Source organism: Temnothorax curvispinosus, unplaced genomic scaffold (genome assembly GCF_003070985.1).
Source record: "Temnothorax curvispinosus isolate PA1 unplaced genomic scaffold, ASM307098v1 QBEX01016179.1, whole genome shotgun sequence".
Classification (NCBI taxonomy): Eukaryota; Metazoa; Arthropoda; class Insecta; order Hymenoptera; family Formicidae; genus Temnothorax; species Temnothorax curvispinosus.
The window spans coordinates 167997-182665 of record NW_020225959.1 but is presented as its reverse complement, the minus strand read 5'-3'; the positions used below and the strand labels follow the sequence as shown (position 1 = coordinate 182665).

At 38.5% G+C, this 14669-nt stretch overlaps 1 protein-coding gene across 1 annotated transcript in view; it reads left to right on the top strand.

The window, feature by feature from the left end:
• Nucleotides 1–14669, top strand: part of LOC112466430 (cadherin-87A) — a 197593-nt gene that overhangs the window by 20684 nt on the left and 162240 nt on the right. Inside the window, exon 3 of the mRNA XM_025034519.1 lies at nt 13829–13870. Within this exon, the coding sequence (XP_024890287.1) occupies nt 13829–13870 (42 nt within the window). The remainder of the gene's footprint in view (nt 1–13828; nt 13871–14669) is intronic.

The following is a 14669-nucleotide window of genomic DNA, read 5'->3' as shown; positions in this document are numbered from 1 at the left end:
CGGACAATCTCTAACGAACTATCGCGCGTGTTTCATTTGCATTACAAGAAAAAAAAAGCGCACACTCGAATGTTTCGATAACTCTGCGAGAGTGAGTTTTGCCACTGAAAGAGTGGCAGAGCCGCCGAAATTGTTTATTGACGCGACGTCCCTACATATACACAGTTTGTTGAACTTTTGATCGACTATGTATTACCCGCGCGACGTTGCCTCGCATAAATGAAAAGAGAACAAAAATAAAACACTGACTTCGATATGTCACGTTTCCGGCCCGCCGCTTCGAGTCGCGACAAAAGTCTCCCGGAGGAGGAACTGGGTAAATGTGCGAGGAAGAAGGGCGCGGCGTACGTGCTGCTGTGCGGACTTCCGGTGCGCGTGACTGTATGACACGTACACGATCCGCTACATTTCGGAATGCCTTCGAACGCGTCCCGAACGGGTTCACGGAGCGCGACTGATATCTTTCGATAACCAGAGAGGATCGGGAGGAAGAAAAATGTATACTCTACGGACACACACTCTATATATTTAACTCCTTAGCGCTCATGTCACTGGCACTTGTTGCTCCGAATCAAGGACGGCGAGATTCACGTATCGTGTCAGAATTGCCGATCTTAATTTCAGCGAAATCTCCTTTGATCGATTCGGAATCGATTTCTCGGAACCAATTGAGGATGAATTTAGGATCCTTGTTCTACCTTACGGCTCCGTATCGGTATCTGAAAAGTATAGCGCAGGCACAACCGGTATAGGATATTTTTCGGTTGATGGCGCGTTTTATCGAAGGCGCACGATATTTCGTGACTGCCATATATTCTATTCATTCCTGCCATCGGTGATTTCCCGAGTTGCTGCAAGGGGAGTTCGTGCATGGGGAAGGATCGGGAAGGAGAGCGATGTGAAGAAAGAAGAAATCGCGAGTGATGTCTGCGATATCGTCTCACGGACGAACGGACGTAGATTTCTAGTTCACGAAACACCCCGTCCCATCGGAAACATCGCCGACGATCTCTACCTCGTTTTTGCTAGTCGGAGTTTGTCCAGGTGCACCGATGGCGGCGTGTTTTGCATTCGCTTTGCATGAAACGCTGCAAAACTCTAAGTAGACGGAATAACATCGTGCGCCGTTACGTTGCGCGGACTTCTTCGAGTTTTCTCGGAGAACGAATCTTCTTAGTGCGAGAGCGTTTTGGAAGGTTTACATAAAACTTGAACGGCGCATTCTTTGAATTGAACAATAAAGCTTACGAAACAATCTACTCAGACAATATGTCCTTTGAGGAATAATTATACATATATATTGTATAGATATATTAATCTTTCTTTCAAGGTATATATAGTCTCGAGAATATTACGAATATATTTGCTCGCGATATCTCTCAAAGTTCAAGAAAGGAAAGTTTGCTCCCCACGTACTGAATTAAATGCCCCATTTTAATTACGCGCTGCATTACGTTTCACAATATATTCACAATGAATTGCATATTTTGTGAAAGAACTTTGCCATTAATTTTTAATTAAATCTTTGTACGTCTATTCAAAAAATTTTTTTCCATGAAAAAAAAAAAGAGCGGGTAGGTATATAACGAGAGACTTTGTGCGAGGCAATAACTGCGATGCCATTCACAGGTGAATGGCAGGACAGCAGAAACGTATTGCCATGTCCAGCTTGTTGAAAATATGTTGAAATTCTTCGAATTTCTCGACGCGTACGTTTTTCGCGCAATACCGCGCGGAGAGCCGGGAATACTTTATCAGATTTTTAGCTGAGATTTTTTATTCGGGATGTTACATAGCTGGTACTAATATTTGCGTTAATTTGCGATAGAGATAGATATTAATCGAAGTACATATAAATTGGGGAAACAGTGCGAATATCGAGATGTCATATCCGGCGAGCACGTCGATTCCTGCGGAACATATGTCCGTAAATACGTACGCCATCAGCAGCACAGCAGGATGCAGTACAGTATATTACGCTCGCACCTTGCGCGCCAGAATTTGTGAGACCTTGCGGCCGCGGGCTTCTAAATAATCCCAGAGTTGGTAATATCACTTGGTCCACTAAATTCCCCCGGAACTAAATAACGAAGAACAGGCGTGCTCGACAGACACTTTCGCGAACTGCCTTAGGTTTGATTCACTCGATGTGGAAAGTTATACGCATTGCTGATATTATCGCGGTTTAGCAAAATGTATGTTCTCTAGCGAAATATTGTATAATTACGTAATTATTCGAGTGTTACGTAAGGCTCTGAGGCGGAGCATTTGTTTGTGGGTATTTTAATTAATTTGGATGAATGTTTCCTTACGAAAGAGTTCGAGAATCATCGGCATCTGTTACAACTTTTTGAATATTCAATGTTTAACATCTCTTAGCGATTATATTTTGAATTAAAATTCTGAAAAAGTAAAATTTGATAGAGAGAAAGAGAGAAAGGAGAGAAAAAAAATTTGTCCAAGAAATTATCATTATAAACCATTTCTAGTCGCGGCGATTCTGGACTATATTATATCTATATTTGAGATGCAGAGAAGGTAGTAAATCCAAAATTATTGGTATTTCGGTATGAAAGGAGGAAATGTCCACACGAGAGTTTCGTATAGTGTGTATCGCTGTCTCCTGTGCACGGCGCGCGACACGGGCTTTATTCACGGTGCATTATGGTCCGCCGCGCGTAATCGCTGTAATGAAATTTAAGCCACAGGCTCTGGCACGATGCGGAAATGCATTTCGCGACGATAAATTCGCTCGCCGGGATGCTGGCGGGATCTTAACGCGGCACGGCTTAATGAGAGGAACGCGGCGAGAGGATCAAAGGTGTAATCAAGCAAGTATAACACTCGTATTTAGATACTGTATACACCGGCGGCGAATGACCGTCATACAAGGACCGGATTCGCCACTACTAGACGCGTGACTCGCATTTCGATCGGATTCGGGTATGCTTGATCAGACCTGGTGCTACAGCCCTAAGTGTCAACGTGCCTTATCAAAGACAGCTCGCCCATTGGATTGGGAAGATACACGTCTTACATTGCGATACGATGATAACGATTGGATTGGATGAGGCGGGGCGAAGCACACGTGGCTTGACTGCATTTAGGAAGCTTGGAGGGAAAAGGAAACGCAATATCAACAAATCGTGTCATGTCGCGTGAAATATCAGATGTTCTTCAACTGCTCCCATAACATAGATTTATGAGGCTTTACATACATATGTATATAAATTGAGATAAATGTGACTCAATTTGTTAAAAAAACAAACAGTGACAATTAAACACTCTCAGCTATGCCTTTAATTCTATTTAAATCGCAAATAATAATCTCGCACGAGAAGATTTATTACGCGATATAAATTCTTTCGACGGTTCTACGTAGTTTCTGCCGTTTTCGAGGTAACTGGATTTTCCACGTACTTCTCTTGTCAATTAGTTCTATGACACGTTATCGCTCGACGAAATAGATCCCCCGCAAGATAGTCTGCGAAAGATAACTACATGAAAGATTTCAGATAATTCGGACTTGGGATTCTGAATGTGAGAGCAATTTGTAGAAGCATTTGGAACTTCACATCTTATATGATGAGAAATTCGATTTGAAGTTGTACCAGAGGAATTTGAAATTCCTTGTACGCGTTATATCTTTGACGCAATGTCTTATTTCGTCTGCATCACATTTGCACGATTGGTTGCATCTAACTTGTACGACACGGTTCATGTAAATCTTAGAATAGAGTTTTAACATTTCCCTGAACACTTAAAATTCGCGTAATTCAAAGGAGCAAATAAAATATCTCATATATATCTTCTAAAAAATCCCAGAACTAATGGCTTATAATTTTTTTGTAAGCAATCGGGAAGATACAGGAAATACATTATAAAGATAGAGATAAATTTAAAAATAAATATGTATATGTATAAATATGTATAACTTAATTATCTTGATTTGAATCAAATAATATGTATAATTTAAATGTAAATATGTATATATAATTTAAGTATCTTGATTTGAATCAAGATAATTAAATAAAAATATTTTGAAATAATCGTAATTGTTATGAGTTTCATATATTTAAGACAGTTTCTTTCTAAGATAGCCTTCAATAATGTTATGAGAAGGATCAGTTCATATACATAGTTTATTTGCCGTTATGTTCAATATACATAAATAATCGGAATATTCCGTTGATTATAAATTGTATCATGTGGTGAATAATACAAATACTTAGGGTGATCACGTTGCCGAGTATAACTTCGCTACTTTGTTTGATCACGTTGAATCGATTGTTTGATCGGGATGGTCGATGAGATTGGCAAGCGGGTAATTAATGATAAAGGAGAATGTTTGTTTTACCTCAGGCAAACTAATTGTACGAGCGGAAGTGGATTATCTAGATCCTACTGTACGATAAAACGCTGCCGTAATTAACGCACGATCCATTTTTTATTCTGATGAGCAAGTTGTTCTAAATTTAAATATCCGAAAGGAATGAAGTCCACTTGACTTTAATGAAAGGACAGAACTTTTTTATTAATTGTAGGGGAGACCGGGGCTATATGGCTCCAGGGGATGTGTTGTCCATGTGCTACTTTTTAGTATTTATCTTGAGGGGGACATAAATAACATGGATAAACATTCGTGAAATGGGTTTTTTATAGAATCTAAAAGAACCATTTAGAATCTAAAAAAATTATTTCGCGGTCTTTTATCCACTGTTCTTCTCAAGATAAATACTAAAAAATAGTACATGGACGACATACCCCCAGAGCTATACAGCCCCGATCTTATCTTTCAAAAATATATACAAAGTACTTACACGTAACTTGCCGTTGTTTATAAAGTTTAGAAACTTTATATATTGAATCTTGCTTTGAGGTATTAAAGAAAAATCGATTCCTAATTGGTCAAAGCACATTTTAATTGACATAAGAATGAAAAGTATTCTTTGAGAAAATTTCCGGAGATTCTCGCTAGATATTTGAGATTGTTCTGTACAAAAAAGTTCCGCGAATAGTAAAAAAAATAATTTAAGATTTATAGTTCACATTCAGCGAACGCCGTTGCCGTAAAAGGAAAGCGTTCTACCTCGTTCTTTCTACGGCATCTTTTTCTCCTTTGAGAGGGATACCGCGATTAAACTTTAAACAATGTCATAAGGTGTTCTCGAGTGAAGTTTCGCGTAACTTTTGCGCATCTTCAAAGTTCTTCCCGCTATTTTCCGGCGGACTCCAGCGGAGGAGAGTTAACCAGGGCCGCGGCTTTGCGTACACGTTATCTCGGGGACGTACGGCGCGTCGCTTAATCTGCTAAATTACCGTGTACAGTCGAAGAGCGAGATCTTCGAGGATTACGGCTTAATGAAATTTGAACCTGGTGGATTTGCTCGTGGTACAGGCGTACCCGCAACCCCCTGACGCGAGTACATACATACGTAACCCCATGGAATCTCGACCTTAAGACCGGCACTTACCCTAAAAGACAAATTCGTCGAGGGATATTCTAAGGAACCATCGCAACAGTAGGAGCGTAGTCGCGTGTTTCGGTAATCCGACGGATGTAATCGCCTTCGCTATACGTACGTAAAGGCGAACTGAAATCCGTTAAGTCGTCTTCATCTTGTAAGATACATCCGTGATATCGTCCGCTATTCGAAAAGGGGCAGAGGAGAGCGCTTATTTCGACTGTACGATCGCGCACAGTCCATGTGAATTATCTTGCCCCGGGATTAAATCGAATTGTGTCGTGATTCTCGCATTAATACAGTTAAGACAGTTCGTCTTTGATTGACCTTATTCTTTGCAGATAAAAACCTCGGATATTATTTAACAATTAAACGTTAAAAGCAATCTCAAGAACTCAATAGTATTTTTACAGTAGTATATTATTTATGTTATTACTTAATTGTTATTATATACATTAGAAAATCTTCCAGAGACACTTTATATTTTTTTATTACTATACTTGCTATTTTCACTACTGCCTTCAACGTTAAATTTCAGTAAGTAAGGTTTCAATGAAGTTTCTATTGTATCTTCTTGAAGTCTCTCTCTCCTCGGTTCATAATCCGAGATAACTGACGTGGGTATTAAGGGTCTTTTACGTCTTCAAGTTAAATAACAATTAAGCATTAAGTAGCAATTACCGGCTACAAAAGGCGATGCCGAGGTGGCGCTCTGGCCTCACTATATTGCAGCATCAAAGACCGTATTAATCTCTCCCTTGCATCCCGAGGACGATGGCTCGACGCTCGTAAGGTATTCACCGATTGATCACGAAATCGTCTTTCGCCAGATGGGCAAGAGAGGAAATTGCTATCCCTCTTTTGTTTTTTCGAAAAGCGGCGGCCATTGCGCGGCGAGAAAAAGAGAGGCGATTAGAATTTCGCCTCTCTCTTTACACGATCTTTCTCTTTTCTGCCGCCGCGCGGCGCCGTCCCTTTTTCACGCGCGCAACCGCCGGAAACCGCGCTGTTCTCACGTAAATGCGCATAAATTTTCTCCGCTTCCTCCCCTCTCCTCTCTTCGCCTCTGACTCTGACTCGCGCGTTTTGCTTTTTTTCCCTTGCCGGCGGAGGGACTTTAATTCCTCGGTCATCTTAATCAAAAGTTACGGTCCCGTTGTTTTGCGTTGAGTTAAAGCGTCGCGCTAGGCGGCCACGGAGGAGCGCGACGCGCGCGCGAACGCTTATGAAAATGGATTTTAATTCGGTGAAAGTGAAAAACAGAGTTAATCTTACTCCGACAGTCGCGCATCGCCGGGCGAGATTAAAATTTCGAATAGTCCAACGACAGAGAGAAAGAATTCAAGGAAATTATTCAAGCAAGGTTGAAGCGCGCTTTATCGAGGCGCAAGAGGCTGCAACACCTCGAGTGATCATTTAAATATTTCCATGCATTTGCGACGATTGAGTCTTGAAAATCCTTCTATTTTATCTGACTCGCGCATAAGTGACGAAAAATATCGTATAATGTTTGAATATATATTCGCTTTCTCAATAACGCATAACGGGGAGAAAACTCGTTATGAAAACGACGATTTGCGGTATAAAATATATGATTGCCTTGCAAATTTGCTTACAAACATAAGATTCGGTGATCGATAACTGGTGTAGATTCACTCTCTGCGATTTACTATTACTCGATATTCCTTAGTAATCGCCGCGATTTAAATCGCTAGTCGAGTATTTACAAAGCTGCTCGCTTCCGCTTTGATTACTTTTATAAGCCAATCGACTTCCGTTAATGATCGGCTTTAGCTAATGGGATAGACCGAGGAGGAAATTAGAAAGATACGATCATCGCGCACTGGGGCCACTGCGGGGGCGAGGAAGAAAGCGAGTAAGGGTGGAAGGGAGACAAAGGGTGGAGGTTAAATAGGTACCTCCGCAGCCTTATCTACGCTTTTCGCTTGCGAATCTCGTAAACTTTTGATGTTATCCGCTCGGATAAGAGGATCCCTGCTTCGGTGAATGAAGGAACGCACAAATCTTCGAGGTGCTGGATAACAAACAGTTTGCGCGCTAAAGCAGAGGCAATTATAGTCAATTAACGTGAGATGTTTAATTAGACCATTTAATTCTTGTATCACACGTCACACAGTATTTTCTCCAATAACGGAAGATAGACATCTAATATCACCAAGCATGAGATGAAATATCACAAAGTATTAATTATGTACGTTCTTTACTTTTATTGCTTCAAATATCTGTCTCTTTTTTAGCATCCTCTGGGCATAACGAATAAAAAAAAATCGGTACGTTTGTTAAATAACACATTGTTTAATAATGCTGATTTCGGATATGAGTTACGCCGTTGGTTGCCTACCCACGCTAATAAAGGCATTGTTGCGGAGAATTATGAACTAATTAACTCTTCGCGCTCAGGATTATATCGCGCGTGCTTGAGTAGGTGCAGTCGCGCAAGCCGCAGCAATGTCCGATCTGCAGGGGAATTGTAACGAATTTCCATGTTAATTAAGTTGGAACTTTCAACGAGCGACGAGACATGTTGATGATTTCCGTTCATTTTGTAGAAAGTTTACTTATGCGCGCTCGATTTTTGTATAATGAACAATTTCTTTATAACATCAACTTTCGTAGAATAAATGCGATAGAATTCAGTAATTTATTAGAAAGTCTATTTTATAGATTTCAGATTTATATCTCAAATTCTTTTTAAATAATAATATTTCGTAATATATGTGATAGATACGTATAATTATATGTCCATAAATAATATTTTTATCTTTGCAATCAGGAAAAGCTACGGTTCTACACTCTATAATAAATGTTCTTTATGATATAACGCATGATGTACAAGGATTATCATACAATTAGATCTTCTTAAATGCAAGAGCCCCTTAATGTAACGTCATCTTCTATTAACACATAATCAGGAGTAAATAATGTGAAGTAGATGCGAGAAGAAAATTAATTTTCGCTGCTGTTCCCGTACGCTTAATCCTGTTGCGAAGCATGGCGGAAAAGAAAAGAAATAGAACAAGTAGTTCGTATATATAATCTATTTTGTGGAAAATTATTTTTAATCGGTATTACAAATTAAGCTTTCATGATTTTCTAATTTGAATACACTCTGTTTTCTTGACAGAGACATTAGATATAAATAGTATATAGAAAATGTGTATGTAGCATCAACAATTCAGATGTTTTAACATTCTCTTTATTTAAATGGAATTTAAGAGAAATTATGTACTCTTATTTGAAAAATAGAATAAATGAAGGAAGTTTATATCGTGGAAAAATTTAAACGTTTTATTTGTAAAACATCAAAAAGATATATAAGAAATACTTTTATATAGAGAGAGATTATATAGAGTAATATAAAATAAATAAGTTATGAGATAAAAAGTCGTATAAAATAAATATGCGTTTATAAAATAAATAAGTTAAAGAAATTATTTTGTAATATTTCTTAGAAGAAACAATTGTGTAACTTTGAAGAATGGAAGCGACTTATCTTGTTTCTCAAATAACTGACCTAATTAAGAAATAGAATAGAAAGAGTTTAAGAGAAATAAAGTTCACTGTCTTTTCCTTAAGTGTAAAAGACAATTAATTTCGTTCATCCTTAAGCCTCTAATCGTAAAATGAATTGTTTGCTACAACATTATCTCGGTAAAGTGCGGACACAGTGTTTTTTTCAGTGTTTGCTTATTAAAGAAATGCGTTTTAATTAAATTTTACCGCGTCTGCAATCCGCTGGATGGTCACGAAAATATTCGTAGAGAAATCTTTCGGGATTCGCTCTAGACGTCGCGGCGCCCGACGCTTATTACAATGCATATTCTTTCTGCATCAGGGAGTTTTATATCCTATAGTCGTTTTTTATCATTTTGCGAGTTCAACGTTTCTTCCAAAATTGCGAGATACGGGAGGTCTCTGATCGAAACGGGACGCGCTCAACTTTTGCTCCACGAGATTATCGTTTGTTCCTTCGCCCGTGTTTTTGTCTCGAGACCCGTGTTACCTCTCCATCGTGAAATGTATGTTAGTGACTGTAGTAGCGGATCGCCAGTTCACTTAACCCTTAAATCAGACACACTCGCGGCTTGCCAACAAAGTGATTGCGGACATTGATCCGCTTAGACTCCACATTTTACTTGAACAAGATATCTCCTTAGTACGGTTAACCATTCTTTTCTATCGGAATGCAATTGCAGGATGTAATTTTTTTCAACAAAAAAACCTAAGTTAATAATATTACAATTATGAACAAGCGAAAAACGAAGATTTCCTTTAATTAAAAATTATAATTTTGGATTTGTCAAATAAAACGTCATTGATATAACTGTTGCCTTTATTAACGTAATATCGCACATTTTAAAAACCAAAGATACAAATGTAGTAATTCCGAACTCATATTATCTCTCGCCTCTCTTCCCTAAAATGCTCACGCAAAGACAAGCGACCAATGGAAGTGAAATGTTTTTTTCCCTCGTCTTTAATTTTCTCCCTCTTATTTGGAGGTGTCGGTTTGCGATGTAATAAAGAGCTGCGAGCCATTTTGGAGTTTTGCATACCAAACGTGCACGTTAACGCGTGGGTGAAGCGCGCATGTAACAGCCGACATTACTTCGAGATCTTGAAGCGTCGTGTGTTACGACAGTTCGCTTCCTTCTCTTCCCCGTAGTCGAAGGGGAAACTTTCACTATAAAGCTGTTGCTTCGTCGTCGCGACTGACAGCTCCATTTGCGACTTTAAGGGAAAAATTCCTCGCGAGAAAGACTAATCGAAAGTATGCTCACAGACTGGCTGTGTGAGTTTTTCCGACTTCGTGAGGGACCTCGCGTTTCTCGCTTATGCTCCTTCGTCCGACGCTTCATTCGACGCCACGCAAATGCGGCCAGAAAAATTACGAGACCGTAGTTCTGTCACGAGATAAAAATTAATCTTCGACTACGAATAAGTTTTTTACATTTGTATTTTTATTTTCTTTTAAATAATTATATATTAAATCAGCGTTTACATCGTATAATAGAATGTCTTGCGTATTTTAATCTCAGCATTTTTTAAGATGGAATTTGATACTCTGCTTTTATTCTTATCTTATATATCTTACATTTTCTTGACGGATGTCGCGATAATTAACAGATCGGCGGTTAATTCATGTCAATTAAATCTGACGCGCACAAATTTGTTCGCGTATTAAGCACGGAAGTTTGGATTGAGCTTACAACACGATATCCCCCGCAATCCCGAATGCGAGAAATTTTGGCAAATGTGTTATACGACGGGTTATACGATCCATTGCCTCGGGGACGGTCAGCGGTCGTAGGCCGTGCAAGGTTGACAGTAAGATAGATTTATAAGCCAAAGTTTCGCCGACTGTCTGGCCATTTATCATAACTAACGCGCTGGATCACGTTAGTCAAACCTTTAACTAGCGCGAGCGCACATAGACACGCGCGACACTTTACTTGCGCGACACTCCTCTACTGCATTGCCCTAATATAACCGTCGCCCGATATTATCTTCCACGACATTAACAGTGAGAAAGTATCGGTTAATATTCGGAATTCGGATGCTGTGTGAAGTCATTTTTTATCGTTCTTTATTTACTTTAGGATCCATTAATTAAAAATATGATGTCTATATTGATTCATTATCGATCACCATATATTACGACAGTTTTTAATACAATACATATTTTGTTTTATTCTTATTTATTTAGAATACATTATCATGTTCACGTTTAAATTAAATTACATATTTACGGACCAAGTTGGTTTTTTTCCGAGAATTAATAGTAATTCCTTTTATTAAATCTAATATTGGAAAGTAACATTCGTATTTTAGCTTAGAAGTTTAAAAAGGAAAAACAGACCATGTGTTGTTTATATTAGTAATTTTGGTGATTAATGTAAGAATGTGTGTGTGTGTGTGTGTGTGTGTGTGTGTGTGTGCGTGTGTGTGTGTGTGCATGTGTGTGTGTGTGTGTGTGTGTGTGTGTGTGTGTGCGCGTGCGTGCGTGTGTGTGTGTGTGTGTGTGTGTGTGTGTGTGTGTGTGTGTGTGTGTGTGTGTGTGTGTGTGTGTGTGTGTGTGTGAAGAAATATATCATATTTTAGATTATTTTTTAAATCGGGGCTTAAATATTTTTTATTATGTTGCTAATCTCTATTACGTTTAACTTCAAAGATCCAAAGATTCAAGGATCGGTTAGGTTTCCTTCAATCGCATTACACCCAGGATTTGCGGATCACTGCGATTCTAAGAGGGTCATTCATTGGTCACGAAACTGTGACAATTACCGTCGTTCCTCGTTAAGACGCCACGCTGAACGCACCATTGTCTAATTAATGAAGTTACCGAATTGCACTCGAAAATGATACCACAATAGATTGCAGATACTGACACCGAGTGGACTGGATTTCTATGGCGTATTGACGCGCAACAGTGCCCTAATCTATTCTGGCTTTATATCATCCGTATTCATCTCGCACAATGCACTGTATAGTATTAATCCGCGCACAAAGCAAATTGTATGATATTGTATTATGCGGCGATATATTTCTCCGCTGTCTTCATTCCTTCTGTCTCACATCACCGGAAAATTTATCGTTCAAAATTGTAGTGCGTAATATAAAGAATTTATATGCGGAATACTTGTTAGAAATATTGACTTTTCAACGTGTCTCTTTAAAGTAAAGATTGTAACATCTTGAGTGGGAGGATATAGAAACACTCTGGTACAAGATTTTCATTAAGGAAGATTAAACTCGAAGTTTGCAAAACGAAAATTAGAGAAAGATCCGCGTATGCGAATCCGCAATCCGCATAGCGACATATAGGATTCTCGTATGTATGACATTCTTGCGGAAGAAGGTTCGGTCGAAATTGCTTCGACAGCGTAGTTCTGTAACTGATATATGTCTCTTTGTAGCACGCGTATAGACGTAAGTCAATACGCTTCGACATTACCTAGCCGATTCGTTGTACCATTCGTGTTTGCGTTTAATCTCTTTCCTTAGCTCCGAGCTACCAACCCCGACATAAAGGCATCGTAAAGTCCGCTTTGATCTCTTTTTGCGCGGCGTAGCCTTCGCGTAATGCATACGACGGCGCGGCGAGATTATGCGTTTATTGAAGATTATGTCGATATAACGTCTAGTGGTAAAAAAACATTGTAAGGATCGCGTCGCGCTCCGTTATGCTGTTTCGCGGATGATGGAAACTGAAGTCTTATCAAGGGAATTGGAAGCGTAAGAACAAAAGGCCAAGACTTTTCGAAAAATGTAACGAGAAACCCGAGAGATGATTTCCTTAATCCCTGACATAGCCTTTTTTATGCCAATCCTTCTTTATTCTGAAAATTTATGAAAATATCTTATTTTCCTGTGTGTACTTGCAATATAGGTCTGTTGTACACTGAGAAAAAAATATTTAGATCCGAAAAAATATTCATTAGATGGCTCCTGAAAGCTTATTTACTTAACATAATACACATATTTATTTAGAATTCGATATTTTTACTTAATTTAAATAAAAATATCTAATTCTAAATAAATATGTGTATTATATTATAAGTCAATAAGCTATTAGGAGGCTAATAACCTACCTAATAAATATTTTTTTGGATCTAAATATTCTTTTTCTCAGTCTATGTAAATTTTCGGGATCCGAAGTAGTTTCTACGAACGCGCATTGCCTTTTCCACTCCGGACCATTGTTCGACGAATACTAAATGGCGAATAACTCATTTATCGAAGAAAGTAGTTCCCTCGTCGATTCTCGTAGCCGCGAGCCTTCAATTCGCAATCGCCGCCGCTGCCGCCATCGAAGATGCCGCCGTGAGAATTTCAGATCGTTATTTACCTTGCTGGGGGAGTTCAGAGACCGCCGCGGGACCGAGGCTCGCGTATGCAAATAGATATTTCATTCCTGTCTGCGGGAACAAGGATCGAGGTTGGGGGATAAGGTGATTTTCTCGAGGGAAATTCAACGTGGGGCACTCCGATTCGCTGAGTGGTGCGTTTCTCGTTTGTCTGTCCTCTTTTCTTCCCTTCTTTCCTTCTCCGCAGAGCACGGGCTGCGATAGAAACAGGCTGCGCGGCGATGTACTTTCCTTCGATCCCGGTTTATTTTCCCCGATGATTTCCTTCGGCTGCGTGCCACCGTCAATCTGACAGCGGATGGTCTATGTAGATCTGTAGATTTAGAAACTGATCTATTCGTAAGCGGATTCGCGTGCGCAGATTCAGTTTTGTAAATTATTTTATTCGCAGAATTAATTTCCACATTTGTAAACATTTAGATAATGCGAAAGTATGACATTCACTAACGATAAAATATTTCTTTTTTTTTTCAGCGAGGAATGCGGAAGTCGAGGATATCTGAGACGACCGTTGGGGTGAGTACGATGAACTGTTGAGAATTTTTACGCTAAACGTAATCTTGTTTAAGTCGCCACTAGAATCTCAAGCCCTCACGAGCCAAGCGATAATACCTAAAACTAAAGAATTAAGCCGGCATGCCTGTCCTGACACATCTCGCGTTCTCGTAAAAGCAAGGATGAGAGTACGGAGCTGATTTAAGGCTATTTAAGGCTATTTTAATCATCACGCTTTTGAAGAATCTATTTTTACTTATTTTTTAATCTTGAAATATGAACGGAAACTATAATCACATAAAATAATTCTCGTCAAATTTTTTGCATTCTTATCATTAACGTATACACTTTTGTTTATTCGTGCAGCAATCGTTGATTATTAACATTTAATGGCGAATTGACAATTTTATCTAAAATTTTACATAAGATTTTACTTAATTCTTAATGATTTTATTTTTATTCTAAATTAATATTAACAAATGAATTGTATGCAACTTCGTTCCTTTATGAAGTCAAGTGAGCCACAAAAGCGATATTTATAATACACTGAAAAAAAAAAGTTGTTAACTTGATTAAATATTTTTAACTTATTACTTTTTCAATTGAAATATTTATGTATGTTTAAATTAAACACGACATATTAAATTTAACATGATGTGATTTTACTCAAATATTGACATATTTTAATTTAAAAAATAATTATTCGTTGAAAATATTTAGTTAACAATTTTTTTTCTTTCTGTACATAATATTTATTGCAATATACGATGGAAAAAGATACTACATATGACTTCACGTGAAAACTTCGTAACATGGCTGT